The sequence below is a fragment of the Charadrius vociferus genome, unplaced genomic scaffold, assembly GCF_000708025.1.
Source record: "Charadrius vociferus isolate BGI_N301 unplaced genomic scaffold, ASM70802v2 scaffold55, whole genome shotgun sequence".
In the NCBI taxonomy this organism is placed as follows: domain Eukaryota; kingdom Metazoa; phylum Chordata; class Aves; order Charadriiformes; family Charadriidae; genus Charadrius; species Charadrius vociferus.
Genome location: NW_009648444.1, coordinates 2623771 through 2636672, shown reverse-complemented (window position 1 = coordinate 2636672; position 12902 = coordinate 2623771). Strand labels below are relative to the sequence as shown.

General features: G+C 39.8%; 1 protein-coding gene across 1 annotated transcript in view; it reads right to left on the bottom strand.

Moving 5' to 3' along the window:
- Nucleotides 1-570: 570 nt before the first annotated feature.
- PPA2 (pyrophosphatase (inorganic) 2) overlaps nucleotides 571-12902 on the bottom strand; it is a 44566-nt gene continuing 32234 nt past the window's right edge. The window contains exons 7-11 of the mRNA XM_009885526.1: nucleotides 12545-12672; nucleotides 10614-10699; nucleotides 9010-9079; nucleotides 1799-1838; nucleotides 571-754 (exon numbers count right to left, since the gene is read on the bottom strand). Coding sequence (XP_009883828.1) covers nucleotides 726-754; nucleotides 1799-1838; nucleotides 9010-9079; nucleotides 10614-10699; nucleotides 12545-12672 — 353 coding nt within the window. The 3' untranslated portion in view covers nucleotides 571-725. The remainder of the gene's footprint in view (nucleotides 755-1798; nucleotides 1839-9009; nucleotides 9080-10613; nucleotides 10700-12544; nucleotides 12673-12902) is intronic.

The following is a 12902-nucleotide window of genomic DNA, read 5'->3' as shown; positions in this document are numbered from 1 at the left end:
ACAATTCTAAAAACGGAAGCTTTCCATAAGGAAAGTCCTTCCTGTGTGATGAAACACACAAGTTATCAAAACAGGATGTAGTACAAAGAGCACACATGCATCCTTACTTCAATTGTTATGGAATTAGCCCTTCCTAGTAAAATTACTCTTTGGAATGAAGTTGCATTTGTTTTTTTAAAGCAAGTAGCTCTGCTCATAACTCTCTGAAGCATGCAAAGATAGCTGGGCACAAAAGTGAATACAACTCAGGAAAAGCACACAGTCGCATATTAAAGAACATGGTAAACTGCTAAGCCTATTACATAAAGATTATTGTCTACTTGAAAAGGATTACAGTCAGGGCAGCCAAACAAGCCCTAAAATAGAAATTAACACAGTCTTCTATGCACCTCATGGCTGGATTACTTCAAAATCTGGGGAAGAAGGTTGAAGACACCTTATCTCATTTGATACTACACTTCATGAGTGGATAAGAGCAATTCTGGAGTTCTGACATTCAGAAACAAAGAAGCAAGCCAGTCCTCTCCTCTTTGCTCCACCCTGCACTAAGACAGACACAGAAAGGAAACATTCATTTCATAATGTCAGAGTTTATTTACACGAGAGAAGGTTTACACAAGTTGAAAAGTTGTTTCAACAGGAACCCAACAATTAGTGCTTTTGCCTGTCTTCAAAAAACAGATGACTTTAAGATTTGATGATGCAGCTTCAGAACACTTTGACGATCACTTGGGGAAAAAGTGCCAGGAATCAACTAAAACAAAAAAAAATAGATATCAAGAATGACATTAGTTCCATACAACTAGCCAGACACAAACACTTGGAAAAGTAACATTCTGCCCTTTCAGCTATCTCCCCTCCCATACTAATGCTGGGTAAGCTCTATCCCCAGCCTACCTAAAGCACTGCCTTAAAATAGTATCTGTTCACTTTAACAGTTTGGCTGAAACAATTCCGCAACAAGTTACAAGACTGACGTGACCATCCCTGGAAAACATCAAAGATCAGGCAGATTATGTTCAGTTGTCTGTCAGAGGTCTGAGATGCAATAGTTCAGTAAATAAATGCTATTTATTGGCATGCCATATAAGGGCAAATGGAATGCAACATGCTTTCCCATGACACTGACTACACAGATGTTACTTCGCAAACAATCTGGAACTTGACTCATGACTAAGTTTCTCTTAGTGTTTCTGTAACTCCCTGCATCTCAAAAAGCACGTATGTCTTCTCTATAGTTCCTGCCAGTAAAAAAATATCTTTTTTTAAAGTAGTTAACAAAAACGAAAATGTAGAATGCATTCTTATTTCTTGATGAAAAACACATGTTCTGTTAACATGAAAAACAGCCATAACAGTGAAAGAGAGAATTTTGTCTTCAGAACTTACAGTTGAAAATTAAGTATGTTTATGTCACTTTTAAGAAAAGGGGCTGTTTATTTGATTAGTTAGCTACTGTGAAGAATGACAAAAACTAAGGCAAAGAAACCTTTCTTCTTTGAAAAGGATAAATGTCATGCATTTGCCTTCCATGACCAGTGACAGAAAAGTTTAGTGTTCTCATCTTTTTCCATGGACTACACTTTTCACTCATAGTCAAAAATAATCTTCTCCCACAAACCATGCATTAATTTCTGCATATGTTCTATTTAAAGGGTACAGGCAGTACAGTCTGACAGACTATAACTATTATCATTCTCATGCGCACAAAGCCACCTTTTTTCAACACTACAGTTTTAATGTCAATTTTTAAAGCAAGCGATTAAGGAAATCACAAGGCATTTGGGGAAAAACGTACCTTCTGGGGAAACTGGATCTCCATTCACAGGCACTGGTGCCTGAAAAGAAAAATCAACCAAACAAAAAAAACATATCAAACCAACTATCAGTGTTTAGGTACAGTTTCACAGGTAGCACCCAAACTCAAACCTATTTTACTGCTGAAGTCAAGAGAGATTAATAAAACCAGAACTTTCTGTTGCCCCCACAGGACAATGCTTTACCTTACAGACTTCCCCCCCCCCCTTTTTTTTTTTCCCCTTCTGCCTCCCCCATAACTACTGTACCAATGTCTTGGTTGCTCATAAATGACAAAACAAACACACTAATAATGAGTGATAGATTAACATCTTAACTAATGTAAAGGGGATTTTCCTACTGTATTGTCTTTGAGGGTAACAGGATTTGCTGTTTACATACTTAAGAGTAAAAATGCCTTTTCAATTACATTATTATACATGTTTCAGTATAAAGGTACACATATGAATGAATATAAAAACACACACAATTTACATTACATATGTGCAAACATAAAAAAAACATATTAAAAAGATGTGTAATTAAACTCTTTTACAGCCACGTTTTGACAGAGTAGAATGCAGTTCTCCGGAAAGTGACAAATCGTTTCAAAGATGTAGGTCTGTAAGTCCAGGTCCATTTCAAAGCTGGATTCACCACTATTCAATCGGAGTATTACAAAGCATGTCTTGTCCTATTACTTAAAGGACAAAATTAAAGCCATTTTTAACACCAACTGGAAGCAACCTGCCTCACAACAAGGATGATAGTTACTTGCATAGCAGCAATTCTCCACTGCTCTTCTCTCAGCTCCTCACAGACAAGTTTTCAGCTGACGTAACTGATGGGAAAGCAACAGAGAGCATCTCTGCTTCTAGGAATCCTACCACACTCACTCACACACACAAATCAACCGCAACAAATGTGTGGATGTTGGCCTTTGCCAAGACACAAGCCCACCCTAACTACGCTTACGAAGCAGATAACCCCAGGAGTAATCACTTAGATGAACCATGCAAAAAAGAAACAACCTCAAAGGTAGGGCTTACAGCTATTTGAAGCTTCAGGAGAACAAAGCCGCACAGTGACCACCCATGTCTTCCACGCCAACAAGTGGAACTTCTTGCCACTATTTAACAGCACGTGAAGACATTAATGAAAACTTTGCAGTACCCTGCAGGCAGGCAAATTAACCCAGAAGCCACAAAGCTGGGCTTAGCACAGTGCAGTACTCAAGAGCAGAGCTACGTTGGTGTGAAATTCCCTCGCAAGCCTGCCTGTCTCCAAGCAGGCACAGAGCTCCATCCACAGAAGAGTGGGTTAAAGCCTGTGAGGAGGCATGGGAAAAAGAGTATTCTTCTCCCCACTTTACCCAGCATAATTACCCGCACATGGCATTTCTGTGACTGGTCTGAAAGGATGTGACAAACATAATCCGGGTCTTAGAATCATAGAATAGTTTGGGTTGGAAGGGACCTGCAATGAGCATGGACATCTTCAACTAGATCAGGGTGCTCAGAGCCCCGTCCAACCTGACCTGGAACATTTCCACAGATGGGGCATCTACCACCTCTCTGGGCAACCTGTGCCAGTGTTTCACCACCCTCATTGTAAAAAACTTCTTCCTTAGATCTAGTCTGAATCTACCCTCTTTCAGTTTGAGGCCATTACCCCTTGTCCTACCTCTACAGGCCCTAAGAAGCTTTTCCCTATCTTTCTTATAGGCCCCCTTTAAGTACTGAAAGGCTGCAATAAGATCTCCCCAGAGCTTTCTCTTCTCCAGGCTGAACAACCCCAACTCTCAGTCTGTCCTCACAGGAGAGATGCTCCAGCCCTCTGATCATTTGTGTGGCCCTCCTCTGGAGCCATTCCAATAGGTCCATGTCTTTCCTGTGCTAAGGGCACCAGAGCTGGACACGGTAATCCAGGTTGGGTCTCACCAAAGCAGAGGGAATCTCCTCCCTGGACCTGCTGGCCATGCTTCTTTTGATGCAGCCCAGGATATGGTTGGCTTTCCGGTCTGTGAGCGCACATTGCCAGCTCATGTCCAACTTTTCATCCACCAGTAGCCCCAAGTCCTTCTCAGCAGAGCTGCTCTCAATCTCCTCATCCCCCAGCCTATACTGATGCTGGAGGTTGCCCCGACCCACATGCAGGACCCTGCACTTGGCCTTGCTGAACCTCATGAGGTTCACACAGGCTCACTTCTCGAGCCTGTCCAGGTCCCTCTGGATGGCATCCTGTCCCTTGGGTACGTCAACCACACCACTCAGTTTGGTGTCCTCCGCAAACCCACTGAGGATGCACTCGACTACACTGTCTATGTCACTGATGAAGACATTAAACAGTACTGGTCCCAATACGGACCCCTGAGGGACACCACTTGTCACTGATCTCCATCTGGACATTGAGCCGTTGATCACTACCCTCTGGATGTGACCATCCAATCAATTCCTCATCCACCAAACAGTCTACACATCAAATCCATATCTCTCCTATTTAGAGAAAAGGATGTTGTGGGGGACGGCGTCAAAGGCCTTGCAGAAGTCCAGATAAATGACATCCATAGCTCTTCCCTTGCCCACTGATGTAGTTGCTCCATCATAGAAGGCCACTAGATTAGTCAGGTAGGACTTGCCCTTGATGAAGCCATGCTGGCTGCCTCAAATCACCTCCCTGTCCTCCATGTGCCCTAGCATAGCTTCTAGGAGGATCTGTTCCATGAACTTCCCAGGCACAGAGGTGAGGCTGACTGGTCGAAAGTTCCCCTGGTCCTCCTTTCTACCCTTTTGAAAAATGGGTGCAATGTTTTCCTTCTCCCAGTCACCAGGGACTTCACCTGACCACCATGACTTTTCAAATAGCATGGAGAGTGGCTTAGCAATTACATCAGCCAATTCCCTCAGGTCTCTGGGATGCATCTCATCAGATGCCACAGACTTCTGTGTGTCCAAGTTCCTCAGGTGGTCACGAACCTGATCTTTTACAGTGGGAGGGACTTTGCTCCCCCATTCCCTGCCTTGCTGTCCATCCACTCAAGAGATGTGGGAAGAGAGGCTGCCAGTGAAGACTGGGGCAAAAAAGTTGAGTACATCAACCTTCTCCTTGTCTGTTGTTACCAGTTTGCCAGTTGTGTTCATTGGGGGGGTACACTTTCTTTTACCTTCCTTTTCTGGCTGACATACCTATAGAAGCCCTTATTATTATTCTTTGCGTCCCTTGCCAGGTTCAGCTCCAGCCACACCTTGGCCTTCCTGACTCCATCCATATACTCTTCCCAGGATACCTGTCCCTATTTCCACTGCCTGCGCATTTCCTTCTTGCCCTTTAGTTTGACCAGCAAGTCTTGACTCATCCATGACAGCCTCTTGCTGTGCTTTCCTGATTTCTTACCTGTGGGGATTGAGAGCTCTCACACTCTATGGAAAGTGTCTTCCTGGCCTTAACATGAGACCACCCTCCCTCTTTGTAGTAAAACCAAAGCTTTATTTCATAAGGCAGGGAGAACCAATGGTTACCATGTATAAGCAGATGTCTGCCACTTCTGGGATAATTGCTCAGAAAGTCTGAGATAAGGACTCAGTACCTTCCTACCAGGAACAGATCAAAAACTCATCCCACTGAACCAGGAATCTCTTCACTACACAGTCTTTCATTTGGAACACTGTTTAAAAAATGAAATAAATAAATAATAAAAAACCCCAACAAATAAAAAAACAACCCACCCCAAAAAAACAAACAACAACAAAAAAAAACCCAACACCAAAACAAAAAAAAACCCCAGAGCAAAAACCAATCTTTTGTTTCACAACCGGCCACAGAACAGAAAATTCTGCTTCTACTAAGTTCCAAATGGAAATGTCCTCACAGAAAACAGGGATAAAGGCAGTTAACAGACTTCCATGCTTAGATCTGAATTATTTGAAACACATTAGTAAGTATACAGATTCAAATTTTGTTGGAGATTTTTTAAATTATCAGGAAAAGACAAATATTTTCCCCTGTAAGACATCGTTCTGCATTTTATCAAAAGAGATCGCACCTAGCAAAGCTTTCCTAGCTCACTTTCCAGTACTATAAGGGAAGAATTATGTGATAAGTCTGAGAAACACTGCTCTACTAACTAAATATAGATTGTCTTGGAGATTTTCCAACTTGCAAAGTCCTCAGCAGCTTCTTCACAGAGCAAGTGAGCAAGAAGTTCTCAGGATTAATGTTAAACAAAGGTTTGGCTGTCCTGGTCAGTTTTACAGATGGCAACGCTTAAAAGCCTGAAATAAACAGTACATCTTAGCATGAACACATTCAGCTACAAAGCTGTATTCCTCCTGGGTTTAGTTTTCAACATATACTAGTACTAGAGCTGAGAAAGTGATCAAACAATTTTCAGAGTCAAGAGAACCTTAGAAGTTTTCACCACCTAGTGTTAAAAATCAACTGAGTTTGTAGCTGCAGGAGGCTGGTGTAATTTTGGCTGGTTCAAATGTTCAGTATGTGTTCCCATATGCACAGATTATCTTCTATCAGTTTGGGATTGACTGGACATGGCAACTTCACCAGCTGTAGAATCACTCCTAGTTTGCCACCAATACAGATGACAGTACACATGCCCACCGTCTGGAAACTAACTCAGTAGAGTGGAAATTCCCCAATATAGACAAGCCATTCTAGTCCCACATCTGTAAAATAATGAAAGGTCCAATAATAGCACAATAAATCCTTCTGAAATCAACAGGGCTATATTGGGAACTACCCAATCAAAATCTATATAAAATTCTGATTAGTGCAAAATTTGGTAAGGATTTGTGTGTCCTCCATTTGGTTCTTATAGTTCTCTTGCTCACCATAAAAATTGATTCATAACAATACTGAGTGTTACCTTTTGGGTTTTGGTTTTTGTTTTTTTGGGGGTTGTTTGTTTTGTTTTGTTTTCTTCTGGAGAACGCAATATACCTGATTTAAGGCAATTAGCACCCACTCAAAAACTCAGTAACTGAAGTCTGACCCAGGAAACAATTGTAGGGAACCAGCTCTCACTCCACAAGTAGTTCAGAAATTTTGCGGTAGCTGAAATATGTTTCTCGCTGTACTTGCATATAAAATCTCTACCTCAGCTTTCATTCTTCTGTTTTTATCCAGAAGTTAACAGATGGACATAAATTAGATGAAAAAATGTCTGCTTTTAGTTAAAAAAAAAAAAAAAACAACCAAAAAACACAAACAAAAAAACCCCACAAAGACATACTCAGGCAGCTTTCATTTAAAATTACCACAGCCATTAAAATTCTGCAGCCAACACTCACGTACTTTCACTTCAGTTTGAAAGAGATGAATGCCTGACAACCAAAGTGGGCAGTGTAGTGTACTAGACAAAAAGATACTTGCTTAAAATGTGCAAGTCAACCTCCCTGCTTATATTTAGAGTTCGACTGTCCACCATTCATATTTCAACAGCATTCTACTTTTTTTAGTTATTGTAGACTGGAAACTGCATGCAGTATGAACAGTATTTAAGAGCATTGCATCTTTTCCCTAACTGAAAAGTACCAAAGACAGTAGCCTACAAAGACACAATTAAAATACTTAGACTGAAGTGAAAGAGAATGATGGAAAGGAGTATGCGATGACAACTTCAGAAAACAGCATCACTTAAAGAAAATAATGTGAGACAAAAAAAGCCAGAAAATGGTAATATTTGATAAGGTGGCAAGTGCTCATAATAAGAAAAGACATTAAAGTTTTATACAAGGCGCCTATTTTATGAACTGGCTTTACTAACCTCCCCCTCAAAAAACAAGAAAAATTTTTATTTGTTATTTAGAGACAAAAAACAGATAGAGCTGATTGAAACAGACAATTATTTACTCAACATACTTAAGAGTACAAACAGTGGAGAATGCGAAACAAAATATTCCTTTGCAGGTTTGTCACCATCCAAATTCGTTTTATCTCGAAATTTTAGTTGCATTTAAACACTCACTAGAAGTTATTGTAAATTTGAAAGTATAGAGGAGGTAAAGATTTGCTTATAGCTCTGACTGACACGCCTAGAAACATAAGTTGAATTCCAAAATAAGTTTTTCTTTCATTTAAAACTTACAGTCCCATTAATCAACATTCACAAGTGCAACCACAAAGGTACTCTCAAAGAAGTACTGAAAGCAAGAGACCTGAATAGGAAAACCAGTTAGGTTAAACACTTCTTTAGGACTTAAACTGATTTTTCTTTGCAACAGTCTTACTTGTTTGTGACAAAACATCACCCAGGACAACACATTCTTAGTACAAACGCTATTGGAATGTTAACTGCAAAGACAGTGGACAGCATCTCCTTTGACACCTGAACTTACGTAACCACTTTGACTACTGGGGCAAAACACTGGCTGCCCAGGCAGTCATACACATGTGCATAATACCTACTACACTCATGTGGTCACGAGCACAGGCTCAATCACGGCATATGTTTAAAAAAAAAAAAAAGAAAAAAAAGTAATACTTGGAGGTACTTCTCTCCATATAATTTCTGGTAACTTTGCTTAATTTCTGGCATCCAAACTAGCATATTTTAAAATGGAAGAAACTCTCCTCCACCAGCATTTGCACATGAAAGCATCAGACCTGCAGGACATTTTTCTCGCCTGAACAGGAAACCCACATGTTTTAATTTTATGTTAATTTTCAGAATATGACAGGCATTCTTTAAGAAACATTCAAAAAAGCATCCCCCTCTCTCACAGCAATGCATTTAATTATGCAAGTAGACAAACAAAGGATCCCTTTAGTGATTAGGGACTACAGTCAGCTAGTCAATGAGTTCTAACACTGGGTGGTAACTCATGGCAACAGGGGAGACAGAGAAGACAGCAGGCTAGATACAAATAGCAGTCCATCTTGCTACTCAGGATCAGAAGAAACAGCACTGCAGAGGGAGGGGGAAAAGAAAAAAAAAAAAAAGAAACCAGAACAAAAAAAAACCCCTGCCAGAACAGTAATGAAACTGCCAGAAAGCACAATTGGACCACTGCAATGAAAGGTTTATATTATAATGCTTACGTTTCCCCCACAACCTTTGTGCTCTTCCTTTTACTTTATGCCTTAAATTTTTGTTTAAGGACCATTTCAGTTTAGCTACTTTATTTCAGCTTTGGAGCTGTGAATCTTTTCCTATTAATCACTTTTTAAAAAAGGGTGGAAAAAAAGTATTATCCTTACCGACTGCACAATCGATCGGGCAACCTCCTCACTGCAACAAAATGGGCTGCCATTCACCAGAACATTTGTACTGAAAAATAAAATTAAAAACACGTTTTATCAATCAGTGGAAAAAGAGACACACACAATGAAGTACCTATTGAAAAAAAAACACCTTCACATAGAGAGCTCAGAAATGCGTATCTGCAAGAAAAGAGTAAGTCAAAAACACAAAGTAACTAGTACTGTTGGAAGGGAATGGGGGAGTGGAAAGGTGTTCTTGGTGTTCTTTGTTTCATTGTGTTTGAGGGTGGGTTTTTTTTAGGCTACATGTTCTATATTAATGCAAGCAGTGCTCACACTCAGCGCTTCTGGCAGCTAACTTGGGTACAGTTCAGAGGACCATAGTTAAAAGACTAAATCCCCCCAAAAGTCAGCAGAGAGAAACTGGCACTTCCTGAGGGAGTTGAAGACCACCTAGATGTGACTACCACAGATGGTGTGAAGGTTGGCCAGATTCTCTGGCAGGCCACCTTTGCTTTGCAGCAACCTGCCTGCAGTATCTAACAAGAACAAGGAAAAAACAGGTCAAAATTCTGCTCCAACACAAAGCAGCAGATACCTGTACTACTTCCAGAGAGCAGACAAACTCTGGGACCAAATACTTTGCAGAAACGTTTCCCTGTGAATACATATCCTTTCACACCAGAAGTGAGTTTGGTCATGAGTTTTTAAGGTCCTACACAGTAAACAGCAAGAAGCTCAATTCCTCAAAGCAAGACTGCAATTTTAATTATTTTTAAATTTCTTCAATATGAAGCTCAAAGTGCCTCTGAAATCATCAAGACCAAAATTTGAATATTATAGTACAGTACTCTTGCCATGCTGAAGGAGAACCTGTCCAATTGCTCAGGTGTTCAATCAACTTCAAGAAAGAGAGAGAAAGTCACATTTTTCCAATAAAGCAGAAGACAACAGCGAGTATCCAAGTACAGCTTCCCCCCCCAGCCTTTACCCTCTGGTTTAGCTAATGGCAATGTACAGCCCTTGGAAAGCACCAGGCAAAGACCGGTGACCCTGCTCTTCAGGGCCTCTGGTGCCAGAACTGCCAATGCAAACCTGTCCAGATAGCTTAATAAAGCCAATTTTAATTTAGATCAGGCCAAAGACTAGTAAAGAATTTACCAGCCTACTGAGAGAATTTGATTCTCTCATTCCAGAGAACTACTAAAAAATACGGAATGCTAAGCTGCAAAAGAATTTGCATCACAGCAATGCAGCATGGAAGGATGCAACAAACAGCGATAAGAGGATTTGCATGGAATACTGAGATTCTCCCAAAATGAACCCGAACAAACACTCTAGGGCCACTTCTCAAAAGCTGAGGCAATCTACGTCACTTTTCTATAATCAATATATTTTCTGAACCACTTACCCATAAATCATTGTCATACAAGGTGCAATTAGTCAGTCATAATCTATTATCAACTATTAATCAAAATCATGAGTATTCCTGTCATCAGTAAAAAAACTAAGCAGTTCATGCACAGCTGCCACATGTTGAATACCACCAGTACTAGCACAATACAAAAAAAAAAAAAAAAAAGATGTGACTGGATACTTACCACTTAATAGTACCTCCATCAGCTTTTTTATGAAGCAAAGCTTTCCAGTATTCATGGGTGGATTTAATAATTTCAACAGCAAAATCCTAGTTTACATCAAGGAAAAGTTTTATGATGTAAAATGTTATTAAACAGAAAAAAAGCCACAGAACTAGTTTATTAAAACATACTGTTTCATGTGGGTTTTTTTTAAGGGGCCTCCTCTGAGGCTTCATTAAATTTCTGGAAAATATAACATGCTTTTTTATGAAAAGAAACAAACTTCATTATCTGTCAAATACACTGGTAACATATTCAGGACTTTCCCCTCAGTCTACAGCCAGAAAACCTGAAGGCTGCACCAAAAAAAAAAAAAAAAAAAAAAAAATCAGCACTAGATGCTAAGCAGACACCTACAGCTGTAAAAAACTGTACCAGGTCCTAAATGGGACAAAGTGTATGAGCTGACTCCTCTGTTACGCGTGCACATCAGGGTCAGAGTTAAGGTTTCCCCTCTAGTGGCAAAATTTGCATTTACTTCATTAATTGCCCAATCATACACTTAAGCATTTGCAACAACGTAACATGTCAGCTGCTTAACAGTTTTTGTTTGTTTAAAACAAAAGTAATATTGGGGGCGGGGTGTGGATGAAAAAGCTTTAAAAAAAGTACAGTAAAATAAGCCCTCAGTGTCTGGATGACGATATCTAGACTGGCTTGCAAAGAGCTGCCAACAGAACATTCACATTTCCTAACAAGGAGCGACTTGGCAAAATGCCACTGGAACATTGTGAACTTCACCAGAGCTGCTGGAGCACAGCCACAGCCACCTCGCCACATCCTGGGTCTCCAGAAATGCTTGAGAATTGTTCAAGTGCTCCAAACCCAGCTATCTTGGGGCATTTAGTGCCTCAAGCCTGAAGTCCAATGGCCTGACGGGGATATACCGTTAAACTGTCACTACAGAGCAACACTCTGCTTTATAGAGCAGGAAAATCTCTAAGAGCAGCTCCTGGGAGAACAGGGGGAAGATCAGGTTATCAAGCCTTACAACTCCACGTTTGATTGATTTAAAAGACAGTTTTAGTGCAGAAGGGAGTCAGGGCATCTCTTTAACCAGACAAAAACATGTAAAGTTGCCTGTGCTGGTTAGAAGGCATTTTATAACTTTGATAGCACACTGCAAGGCTGAACTAGTTGACTCACGGACATCATTCATTAGGAACCTGTGATTCTTTGCCAAAAATAGTCTACAGAGAGCGTGTGATACACGATTTGCAAAGCACTTTTACTCAAATCACACCAAATTTCCTCTGGAAAAATCCAGATATTTTCTTCAGCGAGGTCTATTCCCAGGTCCACTCTCCTTTCAAACACTGGCCATTTTTACCGTAGATAGTTTAAAACGCCATTCATTTTTTCTACAAAAGGGGAAAATATTTTTTCAGCCTTCAAGCCAAAACCACCTCAAATGTTTTTACATAAAATTACCAAGAAAATGTATACCTTGAGCAAATACTGAAGATGAAAAAATCTGCAACCTATTGTCTGCCTTAAACTGCAGAGCCTTAAAAAAAACCAAAAAAAAGTCAGGAAAATTTATCAATCTGAACTGAAAAAATACCTGAAAAGACAATCTGTTCATTCCTGACAGGAAAAAAAAAAATGCTGTGGAAAAAAAAAAAAAAAATCTACAAACATACAGATGCGTGTGTAAGTCTCGTCAGGATTAGGATGTTTTTTTGCAACTTCCTTTTATAACCAATGCATTTTCCCCTGAATAGAATGGAAGACAGAAAACATTATTTCTAGCATAATAAATTACATTCAAAGATCCCTTGCATAAAAATTCTTTTTGTTAAACCTCCTCCTTTGCAATTTCAAAAATTCTAGGTTGTATTAAAGAGGTCACATGATAGAAAGATGCATCTTTAATTTTGGATTATCTTCACCTTGTCTTTAAATTCTCCATTAAAAGCAAACTGATTTTCCGGTTTTCCATCAGGAACTTTATATAATCGGAACCAGTCAACTGTAGCCTCAAGGTAACCTGGTTTGTGCTTCTTGACATCATCAATATCTGTAAGTTTAAAAAAAAAAAAAAAAGGCCGTTTTTACTCATTTTTACTGACAGTTTTCCTAACATTCATTTTTTAAAGTCTCATATAGATCTGCAAGCAATTAGATTTCACTGAGCACTTTCAAAGTCATTGGGGAACTTCACTTTATTACATTAGCTGCCCATAGTTGGTATCTTATGATTTCACAAGCACACTAAACAGGTAAACCAGTTGCCTCCTGCCCTTCATT